Genomic DNA, 16,985 nt, shown 5'->3' with positions numbered 1-16,985 from the left:
ACCGTTAATGATTGATTGCGGGCCAGTCAGCCCCAATACACAATATCACACAAAAATTAAATAAGTTTGTCGGATCAATCCGTCCCACCATATGAAATACGTGATTGATTCAATAATTTTATAACTCACAAAAAAATCGATTTGACTCGTCCCATTAATTCGTTTTCACTTACGTCTATGTAATTTTACAGCCCAAAACCATTTCGCGAGACCCGGGACCGTTTGTTCTTTTACATTATATATATATATATAATGCAATGTAAAAGAACAAACGGAAAGAATGAATTAATTGGACACTCTTTCTTTTAGCAGTGGATATTTGATTGTGTCTTCGAAAGTCCATTTATTTTGCAACATTTTCATCATAACCAGGCCAGCATCGCACGACTGGCTTCAATTAAAGTAAAATTAGTCATAATTTCATGGTTGAGGTGTTAAAAGTATGTGTATTCTAAATATTTATTAAAAGTACATAAAATTATTTGTGTTTCTTCTTGTTATTTCTTCAAAGATGAATGCAACTATCTCCCAACTTCTTAATCTTTTTAGTATCAAACAAATTATAATAGTACCATAAATTATTCTGGAAAAAACAATTAGTACCATAAATTACCAAGAACACTATACCATGCTGAGACATCGAAAACGAGACTCTATTTATTGTTACGACTTTTTGGGACCCATGGTGTGACCCAAAAATCGAATCAGGATAATTTAAAGAAAAATAATAATTATTGAATCCAGTCGAATCGAGTCGAGATCATGTATGATTGATGAAAAATTGACTACTTTTTTATTTGTTCACAAAGGTCCCATTTAATTTCCATTTAGTATCCAAAATTCTAAGCTTAAATATTTTAGAATCAAGTGGGAATACTATTTTCTTCTTTGGCATGACTATATTGAGTAAGTATCTTGTGAGACGGTCTCACGAATCTTTATCTGTAAGACGGATCAACTCTACCGATATTCACAATAAAATTAATACTCTTTAACATAAAAAATAATATTTTTTCATGAATGACCCAAATAAGATATCCGTCTCACAAAATACGATCCGTGAGACCGTCTCAAACAAGTTTTTGCCGACTATATTATGCTATGTAACAGTGGATTCAAGTCTGATAAATGATCACGATTTGTCCACTATTTTAATTTTTTTTTTTTGGATATTTCACCGTGTNTTTTTTTTTTTTTTTTTTTTTTATCTCTTTCGTAAATGAGCCCAATCCATTGGCAATTTAGACTTTTTACAAGGAAACTTGAGCGGTCTATGATTTCCTGTTTCCCTGTCCACTTTCATGTTTTAATCAAAGTAGAAGAAAAATTACAGACAACGTTTCCCTCCACTAATTATTTTAGACAAGAAAGGGAGTTGGCACTACTCGAACACTCCAACACAAATACAAGTCATACAAAAAATGCCAATTTAATCTAAATATGCGCAGCAGTAACATGTGGTGGAGCAATTGATTTCACGTGACTCAGGTCATAAATGTTTGAGTTTGACAATGCGCGAGACTAAGAAAACAAGCCGGCGAACAACAAACGAAAAAATAGGACAGAATGAACACCTCAAAGATACGACAGAGTAACAGCATGTAAGCCCTTTGCCATCCTCATGTTGTAGACTTCTTATGATCAAATCCAAGAAACCATGGAGAAACAGGAGCCTGAACGGTATCATGGAATTCACAACAAAATGATCATGCTTCGGCTACAATGACTGGTAATCAGCCTGAAAGAATTCGACTGCAGTTAGTAACATGCACGTTAGTGCAAAACAGCACGAGGTTCTATCTAGTTGCCGGGTGGATCAGCCACTCAAATAAAATGTTCCGAATTTTATGTATAATTTTTCTAAGACTACCATTTTTGCATTCCCAACCCCCCCTACATCTATTGAGGTCGAACCTCGGGATGATAAACTCGTGTGATGCCGCCCAATGTACATCATGGTTTTGTTAACCAGTGGCAACTTTGCTTCGTCCGTGCGTGCTCCCAGCATCTTCATGCTGAAATAACGGAGCAGAGAAACTCTACCAAATTATATAACGAATACACAGAAAATGTATCAACATGGAATATGGAGTGATACAATTTTCATTCAATCTTTTCCCATCACATACCTATACAAACACAGTGGAAACACTACCAAAGCATTTTTTGTGGTTTTCTTAATTAATTCGAATGGCAAAAACAAGTAACACAATCTCACAAGATTACAAGACCAATATAACTCAAACTCGAATTCAAAGTTTAAAATAATCACCGGAGGCTAAATTGGCAGGGAAAATGATATAATGTAAAGCTTCTAAATGTCTCCTTCCCAAGCCATTTTGGTTCTGATTCTTGCTCATCCGTGTCATACTATAGCATATATTCACACTTTACTTTTTTTTCAGCAATTAACTTTTTATTTTTGGTGGCATTGCTTGCGTGAATACAATTTCGAAATTCATGTATAATTTTCATAAATTAACAATATCGAAGTGTATGATACATACGATGATTATACCTGGTGTAAGGCAATGGGCAGAAGATTATAATGTAGTCGGCGGAGGCACAGGTGAAGGTGCTCGTCGTGTCGTCGTACGCGTAGCTGTAGGCGCGTGGGCAAGCATGCTTGAAGAATTCCGAGTACACCGACGGATGACACGTGTCCGGCGTGTTGAAGGCCTCGCTGCAGCAGTACATCGGATCCCCGAACGCCTCGCAGGCGCTCTTGCACGCCACGCTTTCACTCCGGCTGCCGTTCCCACGGGCCACCGTCAGCTCCCTCGGGCAAGCGCCGTTCAAATCAACCAGACACCCGGTTGAGCTGCAACCACCTCTTGTACCTCCTCTGGTCACTATCAGCATTGGGAGGTTGTACCCATCAACCAAGCTGACATCATAGAAGTCAAGGCCCTGGTCGCCGTCGAGGGTGAACTCGGCCAACGTTGCGGGGGGTATAGCGCCGCTCCCGGCGCATTGTAACTTTCCGGACCCACAGTCCGCGGTGCCGCAGGTGAATTTCCCGGTGGATGGGTCGTTGGAGCAGTGAGTCCGAGCCCAGATCCGACCCGACCATGAGTCTGGCACCGTGAGAGTCTTCGATTTCCCACTCTTCAATACAAAGCCCGTGGGATAAAGAATCGGCCTGTCGGCGCCGGTAAGTATGCCGGGCCATATGGTGCGGCGGCACTTGTTGACTATCTTGAACGTCGTCGACTCCAGCTCTGATTTCAAGAATCATTAGGAAAAAACCAAAAACCGAAAATTTTAAAGCAAGAATTAAAAAAGAAATGAATTGAAATTGAAGAACCAGTCAACCGAAACAAACCTGAGCTGAAAGATAGGGCGAAAACGATGATCGACAGAAAGAGAAGACGGTCCATCGAATAATTTGCAAACTTATTGAAAAATTTACCGGGCAGGTCACTTGGATTCCCTTACTTTTTCCGCCATTTTTTCCATTTTTCGTTGAGGAAGCAGAAGAAAAGTGGCAACGGCGATACAGAAAGGAAACAAAAGTGGAAAGGCAAAATATTTGACGGGTGCCACTTGAAGAGGCATCCCTTTCGGCAAAATCTAATTCTTTGATTTAAGTCTATCACCTCAGCTATTCGTAGACTTAAGACAATTTTAACAATTTTAATTCAAGATTATTAATTTGGTGTTTTTTTTTTTAAACTCATATCAATGCCACCGAGATGTTAAATGTAATGGGAGTGTTTACTGTCACTGTCGTAAACTCGATTCTGTCTCGATGAAATATCGAGTTCTTTTTTCTTTATCTCCCCGATAAATGTTAGAACTCGAATATTCGAGATTTTGTCAGATGAGAGGAATACATCCGATAAACAGTTTTTGACAAAAATTTGTGTGAGACGGTCTCACGGATCATATTTTGTGAGACATATCTCTTATTTGGGTCATCCATGAAAAAATATTACTTTTTATGCTAATAGTATTATTTTTATTGTGAATATCGGTAGAGTTGACCCGTCTCACAGATAAAAATTCGTAAAACCGTCTCAAAAAAGACCTACTCACATTTTTTTTTAATCCATGAAAGCTCTCTAAACACATATTTACTCTGGACAAGACACACCAAGTTTTCAAAGTTAAAATCAACAAGTTTTAGACAAGTAAAAACAAATATTAAAAAAAAATTTTTTTGTCTCAGACGAGTTAATCGAGATGCATGTTTACTGGCTAGTAAAAACAGGTTGTATATGATTTAGGATACAAACAGGTCTCAAGAAAATATAGATTACAAATATTCCAGCAGTAGTTAGTAAAATAATTTTGGTTAAATATTTTTTTAAAAAAATATATTATTTTCATGTTTATTTGAAAATACTCTAATACATTTGAACATTGTCATTTTTAAAAAAATAAATTTGACAAAAATTATTCCACAAATATCTCAATACTCGATTCCATTATTTTTGAAATTTGTTGTACATAATGACCTCACGTAGTTAGGTTGAGTAAATGAACTCTATTTTGTTTTGTTTAAAAAAACAAAAAACCTTAGTCATTTGAAAACACTCAAATTTATTTGATAATAATCTATATACACAAAAAAATTTGTTAGATTGTTTCACAAGTCAATTTTGTAAAATAAATATCTTATTTGAGTCACGAATGAAAAAATATTACTTTTTATATCAAAATTATTACTTATTATTGTAAATATGATCATGATTGACTCGTTTCATGGATACAGATCCGTAAGACCGTCTCACAAAAGACTTATATATCTATGTTAAATTTTTTTAAGTATTCATCTATGCTACGCGGTGGGTCGAGATATTATACATTTTGATATGCAATTTTAGTATGCTTTTTACTTGTTATTTTTATCAATTGATTTGATCACATTAAAATTGTATGGTTTTGATAATATCAGCATGTTATAATTCCAATTTCTATGATGAATCACGCAATAAACGCAATCTCTTGACATCAAACCAAAAGAAAACAAAATAAAAATAAAATTGTTGTGTGGTGCCATAGATAACTTGTTTTGACTTTAGAAGATTCAAAATTGGAATGTCAAAATCGACAGTACTGTTCAGTCAAAATGTTTTTTTTATAAAAATTATTCAATAAAACACAAAAATTGTTATGAGATCGTCTCACGAGCTAATTTTATCTCAAATCAATTCATAAAAAATCTAATTCATATCGTGAATATATAATAAATTCACAACATCGTCTCACAAAATATAAAAGAAGTTCAATGCCTTAAATGTGGATTTGATTAGCCGGTTTAAAAGAAAATGAGTGCAGTGAAATAAATAAAGTTGTATTAGGTAAAACTTAAAAGACCCAAGGCCACAAGGTGGGCGAATAAAGCAATATGATATCGGGCTAAATTAAATGGAGCCCATGTAAACTTTAAAGGGTGGACTAAACCAAAATTTTAAAAAGTCTATATATATATTAATAAAAAAGCACATCTAATAGAGCAAATAATATTTTCCATTTCGTAAAAACTTAAAAAAAAAAAACAAAACAATCAACCTCTATATAAAATTAATGATATTTCAAAGCTAACGTTTTTAATAATCGAGCATAAAATATACTGCATGTAAGATAAATGTGCTTAATTTCCAACAATATAGAAGTTTAAAAGACATTTAATTATTAATACCATATTATAATAGAGCAAGTTTAATGTGAGACGAGCTCAATAGTTTATAATGATTAGACATTTTGATTTGATTTATAATTATCATGAATACTAATATTTTTCATGAAATGAGTCGGAACGAAAATCTATATCACTAAACAGACATGTAAAACGTCTCACGTGAGTATTTATTATCATAATATACGAGGGGGCATATAAATATTTTTGGGAACACTGAGGCATAGTTTGGTACACATGATAAGATAAACATGTGATATATAATATAAAGATAAGATAAGGATAAATAAGATGTAAGATATTATATTTAATGTTTGGTATGATTTTAATAAGAGTGATTAAATTTATATATTAGATTGTAATGATAAAGTTAACTTTATCATAATAAATTTTATAATTTCAAAGTTGTTGCTTGAGTTCATATTTCTTATCTGTTCATGCGCCGACAGTACTTGCATGATTTATTTATTTTTATCTAATTTTATATATTATATAATATGATAATTGAGCCCTTGATTTTGTGAGTCAAGTCAAATATCAATTTTTAAGGTTAATCTAGTGATACTTATAATTTTATTGAGCTTTATAAAAATCATTTATATAATTATCATATTATATAATATAGATAAATAAATAAAAATATTTATTTGATGGGGCGGTGAAATGAGAGAACGATATGGTTTAAGATTTTTATATATCGAGGACAATTAAGTCATTTGTGGTGTTTTTTTTATCATTAAATTAAAATTATCACATCTCATAAAAGAGATATTTTATCCTTGTATAAAATTATTTATCACGGGCCCATGGTATTATCATGAGCTTTCTAAAAAGATACCAAACGTGGGATAAGAAGGATTATTTATCAATCTATTGTACCAAACTATACCTAAATATATCATAAAATTTTGTTTTAATAAATTAAAGTTTACCCATAAGGAACATGTCTCAATAAAATATTAATTTATTTTTATCTATAATTTTAAATTTTCAAATGATCATATCATCTTTTAAATATAAAAAAAATATTTTTAAGATTTTTAATTTTAATAATTAATATAATTTCTAGGTGTTTCGTGTCAATATTATTTAAAACCAAAAACTTTTAATATTTATGCATACATTGTGTAAAAAGATGATAATATATATATATACACACCCATCATTATTTTATATTACATGATTATTTTATATTACATGATGATAAGTGCAATTTACCGCGACCAATTTATTACATTCCAATTAAATAGAATCGGAATAAAGCAAAAAATAAATTATAGGAGAAAATAATTCGGAATTGAATTGAGAAATTAAAATCAGTGTATACCGAGAAATAAAATCCGCCTGTGTTTAACCCTAAACTGCTACTATAAAAATGCACCGAAATCCCCTCTTTCACCACTGAGAAGGGAGCAGGAGAGGCGAGCTAGGGTTTAGAGATGGCTGATTTGAAAACGGGCACCGTCAAGTGGTTCAATGACCAAAAGGGTTTTGGTTTCATCACTCCAGATGATGGGAGTGAAGATCTGTTCGTCCACCAATCAGCTATCAAGTCCGATGGTTTCCGCAGCCTCGGAGACGGCGAGTCCGTCGAGTTCGTGGTGGAGTACGGCAGCGATGGCAGGGCCAAGGCGGCCAACGTGACGGGTCCTGACGGCAGCTCTGTCCAAGGAACCACCCGTGGTGGTTCCTACGGGGGTAGAGATGGTGGCGGTTACAACGGCGGTGGCGGTGGATACGGGAGCAGAGATGGCGGCGGGTACAACGGGGGTAGAGATGGCGGCGGGTACGGGGGTAGAGATAGCGGAGGGTACGGAGGAAGCCGAGGCGGGAATCGCGGCGGAAGCGGAGGCGGAGGTGGAGGCGGAGGTTGCTACAAATGTGGTGAGAATGGGCATATGGCGAGAGACTGCTCTCAGGGAGGCGGTGGAGGCGGCGGGGGTAGGTATGGCGGCGGTGGAGGAGGTGGAAGATATGGAGGAGGTGGAGGCGGCGGCGGAGGAGGTGGTGGCTGCTATACCTGTGGTGAAGAGGGACATTTTTCTCGTGAATGTCCCAACTCCAACCGTTGATCTCCCCCCCTTTTCTCTGTTCTACCCACCATGGTTTAATTAGCTAGATTTATGGTTAGGGATCTTTACTTTTTGTCATCTTTTTCTTTTGCCAAAAGCTTTAAATCAGATAATATATACATCTGGTGACCTACATCCTTTATGGTATCGTTTGATTTCATTTTTGGTTTGGAATTTTGTCTGTTTTTGTTCCCATATGAATACACATGGTGTTTAATTCGAATTATCAGTGTCTGGTTCTTTTATTTTCAGCTATGATCCTCCATTTTGTTATATATCTTGGTCGAATTTGGAGCATTTAAATCACTTGAAAAAACTTGGATCTTTCACTTCATCATGTGGCCTCTGTGATTGATGTAGATGAAGGAGATAAATCTTGTAGTCGGGACCAAATCGTGTTATCTGATTTGGATGTAGAACACGATTTAATCTATTAAATTGAAGAATTTCTTGATGTGTTTGTATCCTGAAGTTGAGTAGAAGGGCTCGCATTAAATGTGCTTAAACTTAACAATCAACGTTCAATCAACACTTTGAATTTAGCATTACATGTTTCTCAAATCTAAATACATTTGATAAGAATTGAACAAGGAAAGAGTCTTCAAATCTTTGTGTACATATAAATATGAAACGAGTTTTAAATATTACAAATTTAGAATATATATATATATACACTTTGATATATATGATTATATGTAGCAAAAATGTATTGCTGTTTTAATTGTGAATGTGACATGGGTATAGCTATTGTTACATACATGTCTCACAAATGGTATCAAAATTCAAAAACATTTCTATAAAATGGTAAATATGTCGTTCAATTTGAATATGATATAGATGAATTAGTAGATAAATTTAAAATAAATAATAAAAATTGGATATTTAGGTTAAAAAAAATTGTCTAGATGATGTTTTTAGAATGATGTTGAACATATAAGCATTTTGATACATGTAATCACCCGATATTAATAATTTTAAAAATTGAGTATCTATCATTAAAATGATGACAAATGTAAAAAAAAAAAAGATTAAAAGAAATTGTGAAACATACAAGCATTATGGGGATGTCTTATTGACATATCGGTCCCCAATGTTTTATGAGTTTCCCGAGTCAGTCCCTAGTGTTTTCGATCTGCCAAAATAATACCTCATGTTTCTGAACTTTTAATTTTGGTGCGTGTGTGGAGGGAGGGTCTCAATTTAGATGAACGAAGTTCAAATATATTTTGATTGTTTAGAAAAATAAAATCATAAATTTAATCTATTTTATATTTTTATATAATATTTCAAGTTAATTACTATATATATCAAGTTCACTTAGTTATTTGAAATCTATTATATTTTCTATTAATAATATGTAAATAAATATGATGTAAATTTAATATTTGATATATTTTTTATTGTAAACAATAAAATTATAATTTTTTTTTAAAACACAATAAAATTATAATTAAAATATAGATTATAAAATTCATCTTCTCAAATGCATCTATCATATCTTATTCCGCAAATTATGCATTTTGAAGTTTATGTTTGTTAATTTCTTTGTTTCACTATCTTCTATGTGATTTTTATTTTTATCTTATTATTTCAGATAAATGTTAAACTAGTGCAAAATTTTTACAACAAAACAAAATAGCCTAATTACTTTAAAGATATTAATAAAAAAAATTTGGTAAAAACTTGCGTGAGACGGTTTAATGGGTCATATTTTGTGAGACAGATCTCTTATTTGAGTCATCCATGAAAATGTATTACTTTTTATTCTAAGAATATTATTTTTATTATGAATATCAATAAAATTATCTGTCTCACAGATAAAGATTCGTGAAATCTACTCAAAAGTTTTACATAAACACTCACAGAACTACTAAGGGCACCCCACCCATTTAACACTCCATCTCCATTGTGAGTGGGCGTTATAGTTTGAACGCCCCTGTGTCAGTTTATTTTTTTAAAAAAATTGGACAATTAGCGACGGTTTTTGAAATATCGTGGCTGATTTGCTGACACGCGGGCCACACGTGTTTTGAATTATTTTAATTATATTTTATATTTTTTATGAACGCCCATCTGTCTGGTTTTTTTTTAAAAAATATTTGACATTTAGCGACGGATTTCCACAAACCGTCGCTAAACGTTGTTTCCTTATTTAATGTTATTTAAAAACATATTATTATTAATATAAAATAATAATAATTTAAATTTCTTAAAAAATTTGAAATTGAATTTATTTAATTTAAAGTAAGAATAAGATGAATGAGTGGACAACATGACCTATAAATAATGAGTGTGTGTGTTAAAATGAATGTGAGAGAATAGATGTGTTAATGTAATGTGTATGTGACATGTGCACTCTACGATTTTTGATGAGATAGTGGGGCTTGCGGTTGCTCTAAGTGATTAAAATTTAAGATTTTTTTTCAAATCGCTAGTCATGCCTTTATGGCGCTTTTGTTGCGTACTTATAACACACCGAGAGGCGGGGGATTCTTGCTCGCGGTGAGGGGTGGCGGCCATGCCGAGCAAAAGGTAGAGGAAGAGCGACGGAGAGACGCGAGGTATTCACCCACGGAACAAATACTCTGAAAATCCACCAGATTTCTGCTTCCTGGCTTCTCTCTACCCCAGTTTCCGGTCCTACGTTTCTACTCTCGTGAAGGTAAACCCAAAATCGACTGGACGGATTTTAATGCCACCCGAGAGTTGACCAGGGTTTTACTACTCCATGATCATGGAATCGACTGGTATGCTAATTTTTTTTTTTTGGGGAAACTTTTGCTGCTATTCCTGTTTCACATGCAAAGTTTTTTAATTTGCAAGTTCAAATCTTTAAATATTGAACACTTTGGCTATGTTGCTTTTATTTTGTTTAGTGACCTTATGCTATCGAATATCGTCTATCTGTCGTCTTTGCTCCTTTTTTTCCTTTCTTCTTGCGTATCCATGTATTTGATTATGTTCAGGTTCAAATGGAAACATTCTGCGATAATTTTTCTTAGCTGAAACAATGTCGTGACACAACGTTTAGTTACTAAGTTTGTTGATGTTTCTTGTAATTTGGTTAATGTTAAGATAGAGACTTGGACCTAGCTCACCGTCAAAAGGCTAGCTCAAGAGGAGCAAGTTTATATATACAATTCTTATGAATTCTATACAATCGATAACAGATCTTCCTCATGTCCATGAATGAACAACGAGAGCATGAAAGACATTAACATGTGACTTAATTATGGGAAGTCCAACACATAATGGTGGGCCTGAGCTAAGATACTATATTAAGATTGAGACTTGGACCTAACTCAATCCAAAAGCTAGTTCGATGGGGAAGATTGTCCAAGTCCATATATGCAACTCTCAGAAACTCTGTTCAACCAATGTGATAAATCTTAACAGTTAATATAATGGTGGCTTACGGTTTGTAGGTGGAGTCCTGATGGGCAGCTGTGTCCTACAGTACCCAACAAATCAAATTACATCCATTGGATGGAGGATCTTTTGGCCTCAAACCTCATATCGGGCACCTGGGCTGATGGCAAAGTGAATGGTTTTGATTTGGAACTGGAGCAAATTGCATTTTTCCCCTTCCTGGTGCTTCCCTTCTTGGTTGGAAGTTTGTTGGTTCAGGTACTTGCAAATTTCTTCTGTGGTCTCATCTTGAATTGTTCTATGTTGTGCTAAATGATGAAACATTGCATTGTTTTAGATGTTACTGATGTAGCTATAGAGTGGGCGAAGAGAAATGTAAGGAACAATCCGCATATATCGGAGTTGATAGAAATTAGAAGAGTAGAGTGTAAGGATGACATTTTTGACGTGGAAGAACTTCAAACAAAGAAGCAAAATACTAGTGAATGTGCCTTGGATTTGCACCACAAAAAGACTCTTGAAATTGGGCCTGCACCATCATCTTTAGTCAAAGTTTTTCTGGGGGAAAAAAAAGATTATTGTGGGCCACCTGTGCTTCTTGGTGTTGTCAAGAATGGGGAGAACTTTGACTTCTGTATGTGTAACCCTCCATTCTTTGAGACGATGGAGGAAGCAGGGTTGAACCAAACACGGCTTGTGGTGGAACTTCAGAGGAGATGGTTTGCTTTGGTGGTGAACGGGCTTTCATCAGTCGCATAATTGGTGATAGTGTCCAGCTGAAGCACAAATATAGGTATTAGTTTTCTTCTCTAGTAATTTTTTAGGTGGCGACAATTATCTTTACCGGTTTATTAGGTTGTCTAAGAGAAAAAACCATCTAAATTTGACACTTGGTTGCTATATAGTTTAAAACATGTGTTGACTGAAAGGGGATCGGTTACGGTGACCGGAAGCCCAACGGAAGTTTAAAATTTTTATTTTTCATAAGAAATTTTTCGGCCACCTTGATTTAATGTGTAGCAAATACAAAAACAACAAAATGTCATACATAGTGTGTTTAGAAAAATACCTATCAACCTCTTGAGGTTGATGATGGCTCCAACTAAGGTGTAAACACCTTAGCTCTTGTATGACAAGAACTTCTACAAGCTTCCAAAGAGCATTCCTTGCTCTAAAATAAAGCCCACCACCAACTAGGTAGATCCCCTCATATTTTGCACTAGAAAAATATGAGGATTTTTCTTTGAGAAGTGACTGTTTTCTCCAACCATTGAAGAACAAAAAAATGGAGAGAATGAATAGTATTTTCGGCCACTATTCATGCTAGGAGAGAAGGAGAGACATTTTTTTTGGTTGTTGGAAAAGTTAAAGTAAAAAAGTTGCATGCCAAGCCTTGGTTATACAAAAAGTTGTCTCCCAACCTTTCACCTCCCATGCATGCAAATCTTATTTGATTTTTAACAATTAAAAATCCATGGACTTAATTTAATTATCTCAAACATATTTGAGACTAATTAAACATTACTTGAATTTACTCAAGTCCACTAGTTTAAATAATTTATTTAAATTGAGCTCTACAAGACTCAATATTATTTAATCAATTCAACCCTTGAATTAATTTAATTATTTGGACTCTACTAGGTCCACTAGTGATTAATTAATTCAACACTTGAATTAATTTAATTTAGTCCATAATAATGTTTATGAAAATCACAATTTTCAAATACATTATTTATTTGGCCAACTTTTAATTTAAGAACACATTCATAAATTAAAATTACATTTCTCTCATAGAAGTCATACTTCTATTTTTCCTTACGCCTATAAACTCATTTATAAGCCGTTCAACACATTGAACTATTTTCTGCTTTATAGAAGTCATACTTCTAATTTTCCTTACGCTTATAAACTCCTTTATAAGCCGTTCAACACATTGAACTATTTTACTTCTCAACGGGATCTAGAAAGCTAGTACTTGTGTGGCCCTCAATGGTTCATTGATACAACTAGCCGTGGGTTCACATCTCCATGTGATTCGGACTAAACATGTCCTTATATGAGCATACCCCAATTGCTCCATTCTTATTTATCAACTCCTTGATAATAAGAACGTCAGAACTCAAGTCTGATAGTACCCAACCAATCATGTTAAACGCCTAGCAGCATCGCTTACATGATTCCCTAGGTATCAAATGATAGTGCCTGCAAGAACCATTCAATTATGGTTAGCGTACAGTACGGTCCCTTCAACTCATATATCCCGACCGATTCGACAACCATTGGTTTATCGAGAGTTGTCAATGAATCGATACTATGTGTCATGTCGTAGTTGCATCGATGGTGTAATCTATGAAACCCCTTTCATAATTACCACCATACTCTGATCAGAGATTTCAAACTACATATACATGAAAAACACATAGGATATCCATACCCGTAGGTAAGCGGTGAATCCCCGACTACAATGCATCGACTCCTATATGTTTCGACAGAACACCCAACCTTGCCACCTGATGACCCCATGAGAGTCGGTAAACAAGTCAAAGTGTAATTCTAGCACATAGAGTCTCAATGTTGTCCCGGGTCATAAGGACTAATGGTGTACAACCATAAACTAGGACTTTTCCACTCGATAAGTGAGAACCACTTGGAAAGTCCTTTAATGGAGGGTTGTTCAGTGCACTCTACCAGGAGCACCTATCTGCATGCTCGGACATCACAATGTCCACTACCAATGAAACATGGTACTCACATCGCAGATACTAGTCTCAAGCTCGAGCGGCCTATATCCTTCTTAGCGGCGGCTGAATCGAGTAGGAACCGTTTAGAATATACAGTATTCCAAATATGAGTTTCATGATACTCATCATATGACCATCTCATATTCTTTCTACTATTTGTATATTCAAGGGCTTTATCTATGCAACTAGCATGGGTATATTGATAAAGATGTGCCAAAACAATAATTTCAAATATTATTAAAATAAAGATTGCTTATACATAGAGTTTCATTGTGAACTCTCGGCCAACACTTGGCTCGACGTGCACCTACTCTAACATTGACCACTATCAGCAGCTGTATATTTTGATATTGTGGCAATGTTCGACAATTTTGCTCCAAAATCCAGTTATTTGATTTCCCTCACGCATTGTTTCTGAGTATACTGGTAGCGGAACTGTGGGATAACGGAGTTTCAGTGGTGAAGACAACCGAATTTGTTCAAGGCAAGACATCAAGATGGGGGCTTGCTTGGTCTTTTCTACCTGCTTCAAGAACAAAGATATCATCTCGGGGGATTGAGAAAAATAACCAGTCTATCTTGCTGGAGGTTTGGAATCCTTTTACATTTACTGTATATAAATCCATTAATTGTTTCTTGACGCTTAGTTTCTGCTTCGGTGTCTTATTTTGTGTATGGTTCCGGAGCTACTTATATATATACAACATCGATTTTAACATAGTTTAACATTTCTCATTTGTTCCTACACATAATAAAAATACATAATTGTCGTGAATATGACAGGTCATGCGTTTGGTTTATATGAAGGGCCTTCAACGTCAGTGTAGCGCCTTTCATGTTTTGCAGTCCATCGAATCATTTCTATCCTGCAGTGGAGCCACGTGTAAAGTAGATGCTGGTGCATTCAGAATCGATGTATTGAGTATATTCAATTTATTTTCTTGGATTTTGACCATGTCTCTAGGTGAATAATCATTTTAAATATACAGATCACTGCTTCGAGGGAACAATGTGATGCAAATTTGAAGACATAAAAAGGTTATGAGAAGGGATATGATAGTTTTCATCATGAGTTAGAAACGAACAATCCTTCAAATGATCACCACATTCAATCAGAAGCCTTGCGCTTTCGTATTTGGTAATTTTATTCAGCCTGTGCATGCAATTTATTATTATGATCTTTTTATTTACAAAATCTTGGATGTGACGTTTATCAATTTCATTTTTAGGTATTTCAGCAAATCTCTGGAACCCTTTTGGTCAGGGGGAACATTGCACAAAAGAGAGAGCTCCAACTCAGGTATTATCACATTTTTTGAAGTGAAGGAAGCCCTCTCACCAACTCCGGATTTCCTGCTCAAATTGTTACTTTTCACTAATTCGAGTAGAAAATAGCTTCTTCATCTTTTACCACTCATCAATATCCATATTATTCTTTCTCATCGGACAGATGCCAACTTCTGAAAATCTTATTTATTCAGAAATTTAGAATCGTAGAAATCTTTTGCGTGATTTGTATAAATCCACTTTGTGGATGTAACCACCAATGCACCCTGCAACAAAAATGGACATACTTTTTTCAGCAAAAAGTTAAGCTCAACCCAATTCTCCCTCTTTGTAATCTTGGTCCTTTGCCACCCTTTGTTTTTCAATGCAGGTTTATTTTCACTGATATTTCAGCATCTTGAAAAAGTTATAAGAAACAAGTTCTGCTATGAAAGAACATTGTTATCTGATGGATTTTGCTTCAAGAATAGAAGATAGAATATGCGCAAAATACTATCCACCATTTTCTTTTCCGCGTGGAAGATTTGCTGCAGAGAATCGGGAAACTGTATCTTGGTCTAAACAGATTCTTCCAATTTCATCCGAAACAGGGCTCTGCAGAATCAAGGCAAAGTTATGGTAAAGCTTTAGTGCTGGAATTGATGTTGCCAAGCCAATCAGGGACGGACCCCGGCTCTTGTTCAATTATGACATTTAGGTTTCGTCACATCACCGTGGAAAAGCACTCGTGTGATTCAAGGTCACTTTAAACTGTTAAATCAGTACGATTGGATTTAGACCATGTAGACGGGTGAAATTGGAGAGGAAATTGTTGGATATCCATATAGATCCTACATATATTTTTGTATTTTTATACTTTCATTGTATGTGATCTTTTGTCTGTAGTAACATAGATCATGGTGTAGTAAATGAGAGCTTGAGCAGTCGTCAAGAGTTCGATTTATCTTAGAAATACAATTTTTGATGAGTCTGTCTCATAAGACTTATTCAACTTGATTATTTCGTTAGTTTTAAAGAAACAATAATTTCGGTGAATGAAGATGACTTTGATGAGGGACAAGTTATATATTTTTTTAAAATAAAAAATGTAAAAAATATTGTTCCACTCAATCTCACTTTATTGTTTTCTTTTCCATTTTTTGAATGCGACAATGAACAATATAAATGGTCTTAAATATATTTTTTTTCTGACTATATAATGTTTAATATTTTTCGCCGTTAAAAAAATAGAGCCTTTTAAAAAGTGCAGTTTATGTTTTTATGTAATTTTTTTGAAAAAAATTATGTTCAGAAATTTTAAAAATCGAATTGAGAAGCAATGTTTTTTTTAAAAATTTTGGCGTAAACTTTTTAGTATCAAAATATAGTGAGTCATAAATGCTTTGCAAAGACTACAATACAATCAATAATATGGATTTGAATCTTCTGCTGTGATTGAAAATACAGCACCTGGTACTGTGCTATTTTTACATGAGATGAGCTGATAATCTGGTTTCGTCTGACAATTTTTCAAATTTATCTGACACTGTGTGATGTCTATCAGATGATCAACTGATCATCTCGTATGCTGTGTTTTCAGCCACAGCCCACAGGAGAGGATCCAAATTCCAATAATGTATTGAATCAGAATATAATAAAACAAGGAAGTTGATTTTCAGTATGTAGAAAATTTTTCCCCAAATTTCATCAAAATAAAATGTATATTCCAGAAAATATACATATTTTTTCAAGAATACCAAATTGGATCCCATAGATTATTCTAATTATCTGCACAAATTAATTATTCATATAAATTACAGGTTTGAGGCAAGTATGTTTTTACAAACCCGGAATGGAAAAGAATCAAATAACATATCCGACCCGACTCGACCC

At 34.4% G+C, this 16,985-nt stretch overlaps 3 protein-coding genes and 1 long non-coding RNA gene across 8 annotated transcripts; 3 read left to right on the top strand and 1 right to left on the bottom strand.

Annotated features, from left to right (window-relative positions):
• Positions 1-1,272: 1,272 nt before the first annotated feature.
• LOC140963126 (thaumatin-like protein 1b) lies at positions 1,273-3,588 on the bottom strand. 2 transcript variants are annotated; one of them, XM_073422364.1, is made up of 4 exons: positions 3,326-3,585; positions 2,519-3,221; positions 1,915-2,015; positions 1,284-1,738 (listed from the first exon to the last, which is right to left on the bottom strand). In XM_073422364.1, exons 1-4 carry the CDS (start codon positions 3,378-3,380, stop codon positions 1,734-1,736), a joined length of 864 nt encoding a protein of 287 aa, XP_073278465.1. In that variant the 5' UTR covers positions 3,381-3,585; the 3' UTR covers positions 1,284-1,733. The 2 variants fall into 2 exon arrangements, with proteins under 2 accessions (XP_073278466.1, XP_073278465.1); XM_073422365.1 differs by lacking the exon at positions 1,915-2,015 and having other exon boundaries at positions 1,273-1,738; positions 3,326-3,588.
• Positions 3,589-7,024: 3,436 nt separating this feature from the next.
• On the top strand, positions 7,025-7,939 carry LOC140963671 (cold shock protein 2-like). Its single transcript, XM_073423074.1, has one exon. The coding sequence runs from the start codon at positions 7,084-7,086 to the stop codon at positions 7,714-7,716; it is 633 nt and encodes a 210-aa protein (XP_073279175.1). The 5' UTR covers positions 7,025-7,083; the 3' UTR covers positions 7,717-7,939.
• A 2,216-nt stretch (positions 7,940-10,155) lies between these two features.
• Positions 10,156-11,531, top strand: LOC140963127 (uncharacterized). Its single transcript, XM_073422366.1, has 3 exons — positions 10,156-10,277; positions 11,142-11,343; positions 11,423-11,531. The coding sequence occupies exons 1-3, from the start codon at positions 10,162-10,164 to the stop codon at positions 11,435-11,437; spliced, it is 333 nt and encodes a 110-aa protein (XP_073278467.1). The 5' UTR covers positions 10,156-10,161; the 3' UTR covers positions 11,438-11,531.
• A 22-nt stretch (positions 11,532-11,553) lies between these two features.
• On the top strand, positions 11,554-15,980 carry LOC140963128 (uncharacterized). 4 transcript variants are annotated; one of them, XR_012172663.1, is made up of 5 exons: positions 11,554-11,884; positions 14,316-14,414; positions 14,634-14,741; positions 14,816-14,964; positions 15,679-15,980. It is a non-coding gene; the product is annotated as an uncharacterized lncRNA (long non-coding RNA). The 4 variants fall into 4 exon arrangements; XR_012172662.1 differs by having other exon boundaries at positions 14,610-14,741; XR_012172661.1 differs by having other exon boundaries at positions 14,316-14,741; positions 15,704-15,980.
• The last annotated feature ends 1,005 nt before the right edge of the window (positions 15,981-16,985 follow it).

This window comes from Primulina huaijiensis, chromosome 17 (genome assembly GCF_012295235.1).
Source record: "Primulina huaijiensis isolate GDHJ02 chromosome 17, ASM1229523v2, whole genome shotgun sequence".
Lineage (NCBI taxonomy): Eukaryota > Viridiplantae > Streptophyta > Magnoliopsida > Lamiales > Gesneriaceae > Primulina > Primulina huaijiensis.
The sequence above is the reverse complement of the archived record's forward strand: the minus strand, read 5'-3'. Positions and strand labels throughout refer to the sequence as shown.